A 14,068-nucleotide genomic window follows, 5' to 3' on the forward strand; every position below is an offset into this window, starting at 1 on the left:
TCTGCCTGGAATTGAACTCAGGTCTCTCACTTGCAAAGCGAGTGCTCTAACCACTGAGCCACAGGACTCCGCGAGTTCTTTGCTTTGAAGGAGAGCAACACAATACAGTCATAACCGCAACAACAACATTGTATTTATCCCAAGGACGTCCCAAGGCGCTGGACAGACAGAGTTAGGGACCCGAGCCGGGGGTCGGGGTGAGGGAGGGCAGGGCGGGGTGGGGGTGGGGGGGAAACAGGGAGATCGAAAGCACGGTCGAAGAGGAGGGTCTTGAGACGGGTCTTGGAGGTGGCGAGGGGGGGGGGTGGGGGGGCGAGGCGGAGGGACTGCGGGATGGAGTTCCGGAGGGTGGGGGCAGAGTGGCGGACGTGGCGGAAGCCGATAGTGGGGCGAGCGAGGCAGGTGACGTGAAGCAGGACGGAGCCCTCTGAGCGGAGGGAGCGAACAGGGTGGTGGGGTGGGGGGGGGTTAGGAGGTCGGAGAGGTAGGGGGGAGCAAGACCGTGGAGGGCTTTGAATGTGAGGACCAGGGTCTTGAACAGTATCCTCTGTGTGATGGGAAGTCAGTGGAGTTGGGCAAGGATGGGGGTGATGATAATAATAATAATAATAATAATAATCCTTGCATTTGATATAGCGCTTTTCACGTCGGGAGGACGTCCCAAAGCGCTTCACAGAACACACTGTAAAGTGAATTGACTGTATATTTGTGGGCGAACGCGGCAGCCAATTGCGCACAGCAATGTCCCGCAAACAGTCATAGATTGAAAATGACCAATTTATTATTGTTTTGGGTTATGGAGGGATTATTATTAGGCTCTGTGTGGAGTAAGGAAACTTGCCCAAGGTTTCGCCCTCTGCCTGGAATTGAACTCAGGTCTCTCACTTGCAAAGCGAGTGCTCTAACCACTGAGCTGCAGCACTCCACGATAGGGTCACGGAGCCTGGTGCGGGAGAGCACACGGGCTGCAGAGTTCTGGATGATCTGCATCGTGTGGAGGGAGGGGTTGGGGAGGCCGACACGCAGTGAGTTTTCATAGTCGAGCTTTGATGTAATGAAAGCACGTATGAGGGTTTTAATTATAATAACTATCATTATAATAATGATAATGGTTCCTGCATTAAACTCGTAATTCATAATTATACCCACAAAATACAGTCACTACACTTTGCAGTGTGAAGCGCTTTGAGATGTCTCAACGATGTGATAAGCCGCTATATCAAATGCAAGGATTATTATTATTATAACGCCTTTCATGTCAGGAGGATGTCTATCTCCAAACTCCCCACAGGTTTGTCACTGTGTGTTTTATAGGCAAACGGGCAGCCCAATTGCACACAGCATATAATAATAAAAATAATACTTGCATTTGATATAGTGCTTTTCACGTCTTCTAGACATCTCAAAGCGCTTCATAGAATATACTGTAAAGTGAATTGACTGTATATTTGTGGGCAACTATACTGCTCCACAAACAGCCATGAAACAAATAGCCAATTTTATTGGGGGGTTGGGTTAGACAGTTGTTGGCCAGAACTCAGAGAGAAATATCTTCAGGTTGTGCTATGGGATTTATCTTTAGCGTCCAGCTGAACAGGCAGACAGGATCTCAGTTGAACATCTCATCTGAAGGACGGCACCTCCAACGATGCAGCACACCCCAGAACTGTTTGAAGCATCAGCTTCAACTATGTGAGTTGAAGTCCTCCCGACATGAGACGTGAACTCACAACTTTCTGACTCTAGAGGCCAGAGTACTGCCAGCTGAGCCAGGATGACCCACAAGATGCACTGAAACTGGGGCCGCTTCGCTGGTCGGGACCAGGAGAAAAGAGAATAACACTTAAAATAACACTGCTGCAAACCTAGTGGAAAGCACTGGGAGAAAATGCCATCTCTCTTCAAGGTGTGCCAATGGATCTTTATCTTTAACGACCAGCACACAGCTGTAGGAGCAAAAGGAGATTTGTTGCTGGCGTTCGGGTTCTTACCAGAAGATGGCACCGGTATGCACTACGGAAAGCAACAGTGTGTATGCAATACAATAGTGACACCTTAAAACAACACATTATATTTGAATAGCGCCTTTCACGTCAGGAGGATGTGCCAAGGGGCTGGCCAGTCAGGGATTTGGACCGAAGCAGGGGGTTTGGATCAGGAGGGGTGGAGGGCAGGGACGGTAGGCGAAGGCGTGGTTGAAGAGGAGGATCTTGAGCCATGCCTTGAAGGAGGCAAGGGAGGGAGCAAGGCGAAGGGATTGTGGGATGGAGTTCCAAAGGATGGTGGCAGAGAGGCTAAAGGACCTACCGCCGATGTTGGGGTGAGCCAGGCTGGGGGAACATGGAACAGGCTGCTGAGCGAAGCGAGGGGACAGATTGATATGGCGGTAAATGCAGTACAACACAGAACATGAGAAATGTTCCAAATATTATTTATTCAGATCGCTCACAAAACACTACAGTAATTAAACAAATTAGCAGATAGACCAAAAGAGATATCCCCAATTAAATCCCCAATTAAACCATAATAGATATCCCCAATTAAAGAAGACATGCTGCCTGTCCTATAGATTTGTCTTCCTAAGATCTTCTGACTGGCTTCTCTAAATCCACAGTCCTCCCAGCCTAGTGATATCCGAAAATTTAACTGACTCGGACTGAGTCCAGAAATACACCTCATGCCTCGACAGTATAACATGCACTGGAGATGATTTTAGTAAAGCCTCGTGAAGCACCCCATTAAATACATCCTTTTTTGACTAAGCTTCCCTTTAGCCATTTATTGATCTGTTTTCATGATATATCCTTGATACTCAGTGAGATCATTTTGTAAAGGAGTTGCGCATACTGAATTTTGTCAAACGCCGTTTGGAAGTCTAGACGCACAAGATCATATAGCATCTTCATGCAGTCAATTGAGATGATCCAGGAGATTGGTCAGACAAGGTCACCCTCCTCAGAAGGTGGGCTGGCTTTTGCATTCAGAGCAGTTAGGGACAGAGATGTGCCAGGATGCGCGCAGAATGCTGGGTAGAGGGGCTCAGTGAATGTTTGGTGGAAAGTATGTATCAGGATTAATTTCCTACCAGATACATTGTAAAAGGAGATTATTCCGCCTTCAAAGTCCACGTACACACCCACTTTAGTGAGTCTATCTGCTGTTAGCTTTGTCTTAACATTATTGTGCAGAGCCTCAATTGAGTCGCCCCAGGTGTCCAGCCACGACTCAAGACACCAGGATTTTATGTTCAGTCCCAATGCACATTCATCGCCCTCTCCTTTCCTCTTCATGGTCCCGTAGCAAACTCCAATCTTCCATCCGGCCCCATCTTTTCTAACCGTCACCTCCCAGTAAGAGGGGCGATAGCTCACTGCCTCGATGCCGAGAACCTGCCACCACTCATCAAATCGCTGGGGATTGTCTGGATATTGCTTAGTCTGACCAGATGATGACACTGTCCTACGACTATCTGTCAGAATAAGACCACAATGTGCTGTGTTTGGATCCAGTGTCGGTGTCTGCCCATCTATGAGTAAAATGAGACAACGGATTGAGACATTGCCACTCAAATTTCATTTTTTTTCCTGATTCTTTGTATCTCCCAGAAAAAGCCAGAACTTGTGCTGTACTTTCAAACAAGAATAAGTGACCTTATAAAATATAGTCTTGGTCTGTTTCTTGACATCAGTGGACAAAGCACTCTGGGATGCTACCCCACATGAGGGACGCTATATAAATGCAAGTTGTTGTTGTTGTTGACAGTAGTATAAAGAACCAGAAAAAGAAATAAAACATTCTCAGAAGTGCAGTCCAGTTGGTATTGGTGAAGCAATTGGTGAGAATGAGTGTGAACTGGTATTATTGCTTTCAGTCCTGTGGTAAGTCATTTTCCTTAACTTCTTACAATTATTTATTTAGTTGCTTGATAACTGCAGACTTACTAGGGTTTATTAATTCAGGTTCTAACCAAGAATCACAGTAACACTTTCCTTATTTTTTGGAGGAGAAACCCAATGATTTATAATTTTGTTTCAACTTTTCCCCCTGACTTCATTACTGCACGATCTGACCATGGTTTAGCTCTCTTTCTGGTTCGGTACACTACTGTATTATCCAGAAACAGGCTATATTTCAAAAGAAAACATATTTACTGTAAGTAGACAGTACAGACTCGCTGTAAAATATGAACATCTTAAAATTCCGAATGGAACTCTTATTGACTAAGAATTCAATGTTGCAAACCCTGAACAGAAATATTTTCCTGAACAATATACAGGACTCATGTCTGTTACAAGTACAAGTGATTACTTTATTTCTGAAATGCGCAGTGCTGCATGATCGTGTTATCTTACATTTCTGGGACACTTACAGAGTCTGATCATCACCTCTCTGTTCCTCTGCTTTTTGGTTGGCTCGATTTTCCATTTCCTCACGTCTTCCAACTGTATTTTATCCAAACTGGAAAGAAAGGATTAGTGGCCATTTTTCAATCTATATAATGTTAATGACAGTAACATACATACCCTCACTCAAATACAGACTGGGTGAAGGTCGTCCACATACTTGATCGCCTTCAAAGCACTCAATGGCCTTGCTCCTCCCTACCTCTGTCACCTGCTAACTCCACATCGACCTGTCTGCTCCCTCCGCTCAGCGGACTCCAGCGCGCTTCACATCCCCCGCAAGGCCCGCCCCACCATTAGCACTCAGGCCTTCAGCCTCTTTGTCCCCACCCATTGGAACTCCAACCCACAGTCCCTTCCCCTTGTTACACTCCCATTGCCTCCTTCAAGGCATGTCTGAAGACCCTCCTCTTTGACCACGCTTTCGGTCACCCTCCTACGCCTACTCTCCCTGCCCTCCACCACTCCTGATCCCAACCCCCTGCTCGCGTTCAAATCCCTGACTGTCCAGCGCCTTGGGATATCTTCCCGACGTGAAAGGCGCTATACAAATGTAATTTGTTGTTGCTGTTGTTGCTGATCAGAAGATCACAAGGTTGGTTTGGATGAAGACGGTTCTTCGGCCCATCTGATCTCATCCCTCCAAAACACCCATCCTACCATCCTCCCATTACACCATCAAGCTGCTTTTTAAATGAGTCCAGTGTCCTGGCCTCAACTCTTCCTGGCAATCTATTCCAGTTCCTTAATTACCCTCAAGAAGAGTCCCACGGTCATGCATCCCTGGAATTGTGTCCATTCTCACGTTGCACAACAACTATCTTCTCTTAAACAAATGTTCACACAAATATAATTTTAGCTGATTTTCACTTACATGACTGTGATTGAATTAAATCCCTGCAATAAAATAAAGAGAAAAAAAATTAGTGTAAAATAGAATGTGCAGAATTTGTACAGGATATCGAAAGTTAGAGAAAATACTTTCAAACACTATAACATTAGGGGGAGTTTCAGTAACCCTGTATATTAGTGGAAGTGGCTTTCATCTCTGTCCAGATTTTTCTCAAACTCTTGCGATGATTGTTGAAGTTGACCTTCTAGATCGGTATTGTCCAATAGAAATCACTGACGAGCCACAAGGTGTGGCTATGGTGACACAATTTTAGCCACATGCATTAATTTTCGTAGAAAATACCTTACATACACTTACACAATACAAGTAAATGTACTTCACATGTTTATTTACTGAACAAACCTGCACTTGGCAAACGACTATCACCATTCAGTGCGAAACACCATTTTAGCAGATAACCAATAAGCAGTAGCCAATGTCATTGCTTAATAATCACTACGAACAAAGAGAATTTGCAAATTCTTTTCAAAGCTTTTCGTCTTAACATTTTACCAACAATCTTACAAAAAGATCAAAGTACACATGCATCTGCCGTGGGAATATGAGTATTGTGATCACATGCCTAACGACAGTGTCCATTTATCGATTTTTATTCACTAATCAAAAATAAAATGTCCTCACATCTGGGTTCCCAATTTGCCGCATGTGGCTAGTGGTTAATCTATTGGGCTACTATAGGCAGACCCGTCGCAAGTATGTGTTGAATTCAAAGGATGCAATTTACTTTTTTTATATTCTTGATTTTTGTGCACTCTAAATATTATCAGTACATAAATAAATGCTGACAATGTAATTATATTTAATTCATCCACCTAAATTATTCACATGCTCATGTAGAAATCCCAACCTACCTGTATGAAGAGGAGATCTTCTTTCTCTTTTGAAATGTTATTGAGAGTGGTCAGAGATTTCTCTGTCTCTTTCACTGTATTCCGCAGCTTGTAGATCCTGTCATCAATCTCACCTATTGCACGGTGCTTCTCCTTGTCCAACTGATGAAAAGCTTCTTTCTCTTCATTTCTAATCTGCTGCCTCAGAGCATCATATTTATCCTGAATTTTCCATTTCCTTTCCTTCAACACATCCTTCAGTGAGAAAGTGACAATCATTACAGGATGCAGATCACATCACACCTTTTCCATGATAATGTATATTTCCAATCAAAGCAACTGTGAAGAGAAGACTCGTAGCAAATAGAGAATAAAAAGTATGGAAAGTATGGGAAATGGGTGGTTCAGTGGATTCAGTGGATCATTTTTCTAGGGTAATAATTCCTTCAAAAATAATAAAAAATAATAATAAATTGGTCACTTCAATCCACGATCTCAAGCTCCTTGAGATGCTCGAAGACGTGATAAGGCAATGTATCAAATGCAAGGATTATTATTATTAGACATTCTTTCATCTCTGAAGTCTGAGTTTAAATCCATCCCAGGTAAAGTAGATGGATTTACTTGGTAGATAGAATGAGTTAGGTCAGTGTCAGCTCAGGTCTTAATGAGTGTGAGTCCACAGGGCAAAACCCCCAAAATTTCATGAAGGCCTCTGCTTTACCCCACCTTTTCTGAAGATGATCATCATCATGAGCTGCGTGTTTTCTATGTGCCCATGTGACTCCTATTTAACACAACCTTCCTCCCCTTCTTCAAACATCCAACCTAATGACTCACTTACCAATGTGGTCTGTGTGTGCAATTCCTTATTGATTTATAACCATGAAAGCCCATTTTGAATCTAGCAGCTTCTACAGACGTCAAACTCACCAATGTAATGTACTTTTCTTTCTGAAGATCTTTCATTGTTGCTCGTAATGCTTTAGCATTGACCCCGATCTTCTCTCGATGATTTTCCAAGTGATTCTAATTGGAAACATCAGAATACTGGTTATTTCGTATTATTGTGCATTACAGTGAGTTTAAGCATTGATAAGTAAATACAGCAGTTAAATACAGCAATCCATCTTCAATGACACATACATACCCTTAGTTCGTCTGCTGCTTCCCCGATGCTCATTAAGTAGTGGCCCCTATGATTTCCTATCAAAGCACAAAGACTGCAGACAAGAACCTCGTCCTCCTGACAATAAATCTCCAGCAGCTTCTCATGCTCTGTGCATTTCCTTACAGCCAGATTCTCAGTGGGATCTACTAGAGGATGGCTTTTAAGCATTGGATTTTCTCGATGCAGTCTGATATGTATGGAGCACATCGATACTTCACATTTAAGACAGGTTTTAACAGCAGGAAAGGGCTTCTTGGTACAGTAGGTACAGGGAACAAAGTTACGAGACAAATCCAAGTTTGCGTATTTCTGAACTATGTTTGCCAGTTGGAAATTCATCTCCAGATCAGCCCCTAATCTGAAGGTTGCTTGACATAATGGACAAGAAGACGTGCTGGAACCCTGTTCCTGGCATAAATCTTCAATACAACTTCGACAGAAGCTGTGCTTACAGTTGAGTATCACAGGATTTGTGTAAATCTCCAGGCAAATGGAACAGGTCAGATCGTCCTCTAAATCGTCCTGGTGTCTGGCTGCAGCCATGATCCAACCGAGTAGGAATAAAGTTGAAGCTAACCTGTACAGTATTGTGTAAGAGGGTGTGTCAATTCCATAAAATGTTCAAAGTCCACTTGAAATTTGTATTTACATTTGACTTTCATAGGAACAGTTTCGAGTTTATAGAGATTACACATGCACTAAACATGCAGGTGATTTAGAAATCACAGAGTTACATTGAGACTGCACTCATCTTATGGTCTTTACATAGAAACCTAACAAACCCAGCATACAGTACTGGTCATTCAACCAATTATACTAGTATCGGTGTTTGCTCCTTCAATTAAGTCAATTTTCTAATCCTAATTCTCTGCCCTTTCACCTATTCTTTTACAACCTTCCTCTGCATTCACCATTCATCCTCTTAAACCCTATCGTTACTGTGAACACTTCTGCCATATTCTGCCAAGTTGGAGTCCGGTAGCTCAGTGGTTAGAGCACTTGCCTCGCAAATGAGAGACCAGGGTTTGATTCCCAGCAGGGCGATAGCTTGGTCAAGTTTCGTTACTCCACACGCTTGATAATGATCTCTCAAGAAAAAAAAAGAAACAATAATAATTTGGCCACTCAATCCAGGACTGTTTGTGGGACACTGCTGTGCGCAATTGGCGGCTGCGTTTCGCCCACAAAAATGCAGTCAATTCACTTTATAGTATATTCTGTGCAGTGCTTTGAGACGTCTCGAAGACATGAAAAGTGCTATATCAAATGCAAGGATTATTATTTATTATTATTGTTTTATATTACTCTTCACCTTCTCTGCATTCAGTTCGAATCTGTCCAGCCTTTATCTATAAATTACCCTCTGCAGAATTGTAACATAAAGAAAGGCAGATATTAAAAGAGAAACGCAAACTTTGAAAGCGATAAAAACAACGACTCCCATGCTGTTCACTCGCTCCCTATCTGGGTGTGTCTCTATGCTAGTTAATCATTTTCTCTGGGACTGTGATAAAATTATTACAATACCCTTGTGTGAAAAATAAGTTTGGGTCTAATTGGCGAAATTTATAAACAGACTTTGTAAATACTGTAGGGAATTCTGAAGTTACCATGTAGTGCCCACTAATGCTACCCAGCTGAGAGCAGCACAGTCAGCACACATCAGGGATCAAAGGAACCTTCCCGATCTGCATATCTCAGAACACACCAGGCGTTCACCCTGGTGTGGAAGGGGGAAGTGCATCTTAATATTAATGATCCTTTCATTTGATGTTGGGCCTTATCACGTCTTCGACACGTCTCAAAGAGCTTCACAGAATATAATGTAAAGTGAATTGACTGTGTATTTTGTGGGTGAAACCCGGCAGCCATTTGCGCACGGCAGTGTCCCACAAACAGTCGTGGATTGAGTGAAGAATTTTGTTTTGTTTTGAAGGAATTATTAATCCCGGAAAAGTGATTCGCCAATCGACTAACAACCGGGTTCCTACTTACTGCTAGGTAAACAGAGGCATGTGGACGAAGGATACTTGCCCAACGTTTCACCCTGCTGGAAATCAAACCCAGGTCTGTCACTTGCGAGTGATCTAACTTCTGAGCTACAGGACTCCACCAGAAAATCTTCTATTTTAATTCTCCCTTTTCACAGTATTTGATTCCAATGAGTGACACAGTTAATAAAATTACCTCAGTCAGGCTTTACTTCCCTGATATTGTTTTACAATTTGTTCTTCAGAATGTGCCTTGATATTTACCACAGCAAGGCAATAACATAATGAACTTATCCTCAAAACTAAATCATGTTCTATATGAACTACCTCTCCACACAAAAGCCCATTTGACTCTGTTGAATGCTTTTTTGTATGCTGGACAGAATGAGTTATAAACAAGCTGTATGGTGTTGGAAAGTTCTCAACACTGTGAGTTGAGTTAGCCCACAATCACACTGTGCTGGTTTATGACAGAACAATTCTTTACTGAGCCCAGAGAGAACTTTTTCTAGGACTTTGCAGTTGCAGTACTGTTGAAAAGGTGGAAGTTGTTAACTGTTCCTTTGGCACATTGGCAACATTGCTGTACTTCTAATCATTGGGCGAATGGCATTCTGTATTACGTTTTGTACGCTAGACCTGTTGTATGAAATGTGCAACCCTGGAATATAATAATAATAATAATTCTTGCATTTGATATAGTGCCTTATCACAGAATTAAGATGTCTGAAAGCGCTTCACAGAATATATTGTAAAGTGGATTTGACTGTATATTTTGTGGTCAAAACACGGTGACCAATTGCACACAGCAGTGTTCCACAAAATGCTATAAATGGGTGGAGTCGTGGATTGAGTGACCAAATATGTCAGAGACCAGAGAAGAACCCATAAAAAGTGAATGAACCACTCAGGTGTAAGCTGCACAAAGACTTAAAAGGCATAACTTCCAATGTACTAGAAGGATATACATTGGTGGCCATTACTCACTCCTGATGTTTCTTCAGTTAGCTTAGTAGTTTCTGTGCCACTCATCCAAGGAATTATTGGCGCTACCAGAGATGTAACATACCCATTGCTCATTACCATACACATTTTATCCTTTAAAATCCAATAAACATTATCCATGAAAAACTCAGACCCTGTTGCACTTTTAAACAATCTGAAGTTTATTTACAATGCAGCTATATGTATAAATTAATCCATTCAGCAGCTTTAAAGTAAATTAAATATTCACGCAGAGTGAGCAGCTTAATTGACCAACTATAACCCAACAACTGTCACTTGTTAAATTTATATATAAATGAAAAAAAGTCTTTGGCAAATCTTTTCTCATTTGCATTGCAAACACATGACACATTACTTCAGTCCATATCAAGGCCCAACATTGAATCACTTGCTTGAGACCTCATTCTGATGGAAACAGTGCTCAGCTTGACCTGCTAACTCTATATCCAGCAGTCCGCTCCCTCCACGCAGGAGGCTCTGGCCTGCTCCACGTGCCTCGCCTGGCCCATCCCACCATTGGTGGTCGGGCCTTCAGCCTCTCTGCCCTCTTTCTTTGGAACTCCATTCCACAGTACCTACGCCTTGCTCCCTCACAGGCCTCCTTCAAGGCATGTTTCAAGACCCTCCTTATTGACTGCGCTATCGGTCACCCTCCTACCCCTACCCTCCCTGCCCTCCACTCCTCCTGATCCCAACCGACTGCTCGTGTCCAGGTCCCTGACTGTTCAGTGTCTTGGGACATCCACGACACTATACAAATGTAATTTGTTGTTTTTGTAAGCTGTCAGAATACACACAAAAAGTTTGCCAAACACTTTTTTTTCTGATATTCCCTTTAAATAACTCAACACCAGGCAAATAAATACACAAATCAATGAGAGCTAAAAGCAAATCAGGTTAGGATTTCTTGCATTCATTCTCAAACATTATTTTGTTGTGCAGCAGTTAGTCCAGAGTTTGCCTTTAGTTTCACAACTTCCACAATAACGAGTGTCTAAATTGTCATATTGGTGGTATGGACTTTAGTGAGGCTCAGTGAGGATCAGGTCGGAGAATCTCTTCTTCAATCCTTTTGAGATCAGAGCACACTGAACCACGGCACCTGAGCAATCAGTTTCTGATCTGATTCTAGTTGTCCTGTAGGATAATAAACCAAAAATCAACTTAGCTGGACATTAAACAAATCACAGATGTTTCTCACACAAAATGGATGGAGCTGGAGAGTGGGATTCATAACAAAGGGTGATATTTCAGGTAGCTATGGCACAAGGCACAATGGGCCAAATGACCTGCTTCTGTATTGGATATGAATATGAGTGGATCTGAATGTGAGTATGGATAGGGCTGAGTTCATGTGCATGTATGTATGTAGGAATAGGCAAGCATAAATGTACGTGTGTCTGTGAGAATATCTGAGTATGAGACAGGACAACTACGCTCAAGGCTGAGTATGCATATTAGTTTGTCTGTGTGAGTGTCTGTAAGTGCATTTGAATGTGTGGGCGTGCAGACAACTGCAATGCTGTGTCACTGACAACCGCTTCTAACTTGTATGTCCTTGTGCAATCGTAATTCTTGAAAATATGTTCTGTGATTTAATATTATTTGGGAAAATCAATACGTTCAAGTTGGATATTCAGCCCCACTCCACCCGCATTCACAAACACACTTTGACAAATACATTCTGACATGTAGGCAATAATAATATGCAATAATCCTTACATTTGATACAGCGCCTTATCGTGTTGTTGAGACATTTCAGAACACTTCACAGAATATACTGTAAAGTGAATTGACTGCATATTCTGTGGGCAAAAAGCGGCAGACAATTGCGCGCAGCAGCGCCTTTGATTGAGTGACCAAATTATTATTATAGGCTATCGTAAAGCGCTTCACAGGTTCCAAGGAAATTACCGTAAAGTGAAGCAACTGCATTTTATAGACAAATGAAGGACAGACACACTGAGACACAGGAATAAATGAACTCTCAGGCACTTACGCTTCTCCTCTGGGTTCTGTTTTCTTCCAAAAAGGCCCCGACTTTTCCAGTTCTTCAGGAACTGTGGCCATTTGAGCTTCGGCCTTACCCACGCTGATCTGCCTCTTCTGGAGGACCTGCACAGGAAAAGAACCAAGTGTGTGAATAAATCACTTCCCTCTTTATAGCAAAGTGTCATACATCTGTAACATTCCGTGGACTTATCCAAATGTTTGTGTTTGATGTGCTTGGAGGGTCTATGAACAGAATGATGCTGGAAAGCAGAGAGAAGGGGCTCCAACTGCTTGAGGTCATCTGGTGTATTTGTTCCCAAGAGGAGCAAGAGACATACTTTTCATTGTCCGCTCCCCTAACCTAGGAAACTCACTTGTAATCCTTTTTAGGCACTTTCACTTGTATTTACGAGGAGGCTAGAAGCAGCACAATCTTTTATGTCTCGCCATCAAGGAGGAGTGAGTTTGAGGGTGACGGTGGGAGCCAAGACTTAGTCTCTACTTAGGGGTGACCATGGGACACAGAAAAGGATCAGGGTCCTCTGCACTTATTAGCTGGGTGAAGCCCATCCTTCAGGAGAGCTCTGATGCTTTCTGAGGACATAAGTCAGCTGATTCTGCTGTGACAGAAGCAGATTGTAGCAGATGTTGGGTCTAGTATAGTACAGTGTCAGATGGGAGTGAATTATTCCCTTTTACCTGGTGCGCCTTGGGACGTCCTGTCTACGTGAAAGGCGCTATACAAATGTAATGTTGTTGTTGTGTGTGACATCTGACACTGCAGCTCTACAGCACCAGGCAGGAGTGAGCAGTTTTCCCTTTTTACATGGTGTGCATACTGCATGAGTACAGCAGATGACACTGAAACACAAGAGTATACGACCAAATGGGAATGTGCACTAAGCTGGTGAAATGGACGAAAATGACTCAAAAAAATAATTTTCCAGGGCTCAGCAATTCAGGATGTGGAAGATAAAAACTTAATGATAATTACCTTCCTGCCACATGAGTCAGAGCAGTTCTCAGCAACTTGTGTAACGTCTCTTCCGGCTGCTCCTCCTGTGGTTTCTCTGCTGGAATCTGCCTCCAGATGTCTGAATCCAGAGGGAGAGACTCGGACAAATTGATTGTCCGTGGGTAAACAGTCTGCATTCGGCACACAGGACACGTTAAGGTGGCTGATTTACGCTTCCGCAGCACTAAGCGTTCGACACATTTACTGCAGAAAGTGTGGCAGCATTTGAGGACCTGAGGCTGCCTGCTGCAACGTGTGTAAGGCAGGTAGCAGATGCCACACTCCAGCTCAGTAAAAAGCCCCATCGTCAGTTAAAGCTGTAAAGCTTCTCAGATGTATCTGATGTGGACAGACTTCTGGCTCTCAGAGAAGATTCTCTCTTTTTATAGATCATTTTATGAGGCTGTGGGCGGGACCTGCAGCTTCATAAATCTCTTCATTATGGCAGAAATGTTGATGTCATTAATTGACAGGAATCAGATTACCATCTGCCGACTGGATTCCCAGTAACGCTCCCTTACAAGTAAACAGTACTCCTTTCATTTAAGTCTCTGAATGTTGCTGCAACTTGTGGGTTCAGACTAAAATTTCGTGTTATTTAACAATCCTAGTCAGTGTACAATCTGGTCAATGTACAGTCCCAGACAGTATTCTTTCCAGGGCTAATACTCCTTTCAAAAAAAACATTAAAATAATAATTGGTCATTCAATCTGCAACTGTTTGTGGCACAATTGGTTGATGCGTTTG

At 42.7% G+C, this 14,068-nt stretch overlaps 2 protein-coding genes across 2 annotated transcripts; both read right to left on the minus strand.

Moving 5' to 3' along the window:
• Positions 1-2,415: 2,415 nt before the first annotated feature.
• Positions 2,416-7,864, minus strand: LOC103188392 (E3 ubiquitin/ISG15 ligase TRIM25). The gene is made up of 6 exons (XM_007908410.2): positions 7,297-7,864; positions 7,080-7,175; positions 6,168-6,401; positions 5,278-5,300; positions 4,370-4,458; positions 2,416-3,526 (listed from the first exon to the last, which is right to left on the minus strand). Exons 1-6 carry the CDS (start codon positions 7,858-7,860, stop codon positions 2,937-2,939), a joined length of 1,596 nt encoding a protein of 531 aa, XP_007906601.2. The 5' UTR covers positions 7,861-7,864; the 3' UTR covers positions 2,416-2,936.
• A 3,176-nt stretch (positions 7,865-11,040) lies between these two features.
• Positions 11,041-13,672, minus strand: im:7152348 (uncharacterized protein LOC559250 homolog). Its single transcript, XM_007908506.2, has 3 exons — positions 13,300-13,672; positions 12,313-12,428; positions 11,041-11,450 (listed from the first exon to the last, which is right to left on the minus strand). The coding sequence occupies exons 1-3, from the start codon at positions 13,623-13,625 to the stop codon at positions 11,392-11,394; spliced, it is 501 nt and encodes a 166-aa protein (XP_007906697.1). The 5' UTR covers positions 13,626-13,672; the 3' UTR covers positions 11,041-11,391.
• Positions 13,673-14,068: the final 396 nt, after the last annotated feature.

Source organism: Callorhinchus milii, unplaced genomic scaffold, assembly GCF_018977255.1.
Source record: "Callorhinchus milii isolate IMCB2004 unplaced genomic scaffold, IMCB_Cmil_1.0 Scaffold11, whole genome shotgun sequence".
Classification (NCBI taxonomy): domain Eukaryota; kingdom Metazoa; phylum Chordata; class Chondrichthyes; order Chimaeriformes; family Callorhinchidae; genus Callorhinchus; species Callorhinchus milii.

Excerpts from the sequence above, each read along its gene's own strand:
- LOC103188392 (XM_007908410.2), bottom strand. The coding sequence starts at position 7,860 with ATGGCTGCAGCCAGACACCAGGACGATTTAGAGGACGATCTGACCTGT. Across the intron at positions 7,176-7,296 it reads AAGCAGCAGACGAACTAAGG|AATCACTTGGAAAATCATCG; the intron begins GTATGTATGTGT and ends GTTTCCAATTAG. Across the intron at positions 4,459-5,277 it reads TTTAATTCAATCACAGTCAT|TTTGGATAAAATACAGTTGG; the intron begins GTAAGTGAAAAT and ends CTTTCTTTCCAG.
- im:7152348 (XM_007908506.2), bottom strand. The coding sequence starts at position 13,625 with ATGGGGCTTTTTACTGAGCTGGAGTGTGGCATCTGCTACCTGCCTTAC. Across the intron at positions 12,429-13,299 it reads CTGACTCATGTGGCAGGAAG|GTCCTCCAGAAGAGGCAGAT; the intron begins GTAATTATCATT and ends TTTCCTGTGCAG. Across the intron at positions 11,451-12,312 it reads ACAGAACCCAGAGGAGAAGC|GACAACTAGAATCAGATCAG; the intron begins GTAAGTGCCTGA and ends ATTATCCTACAG.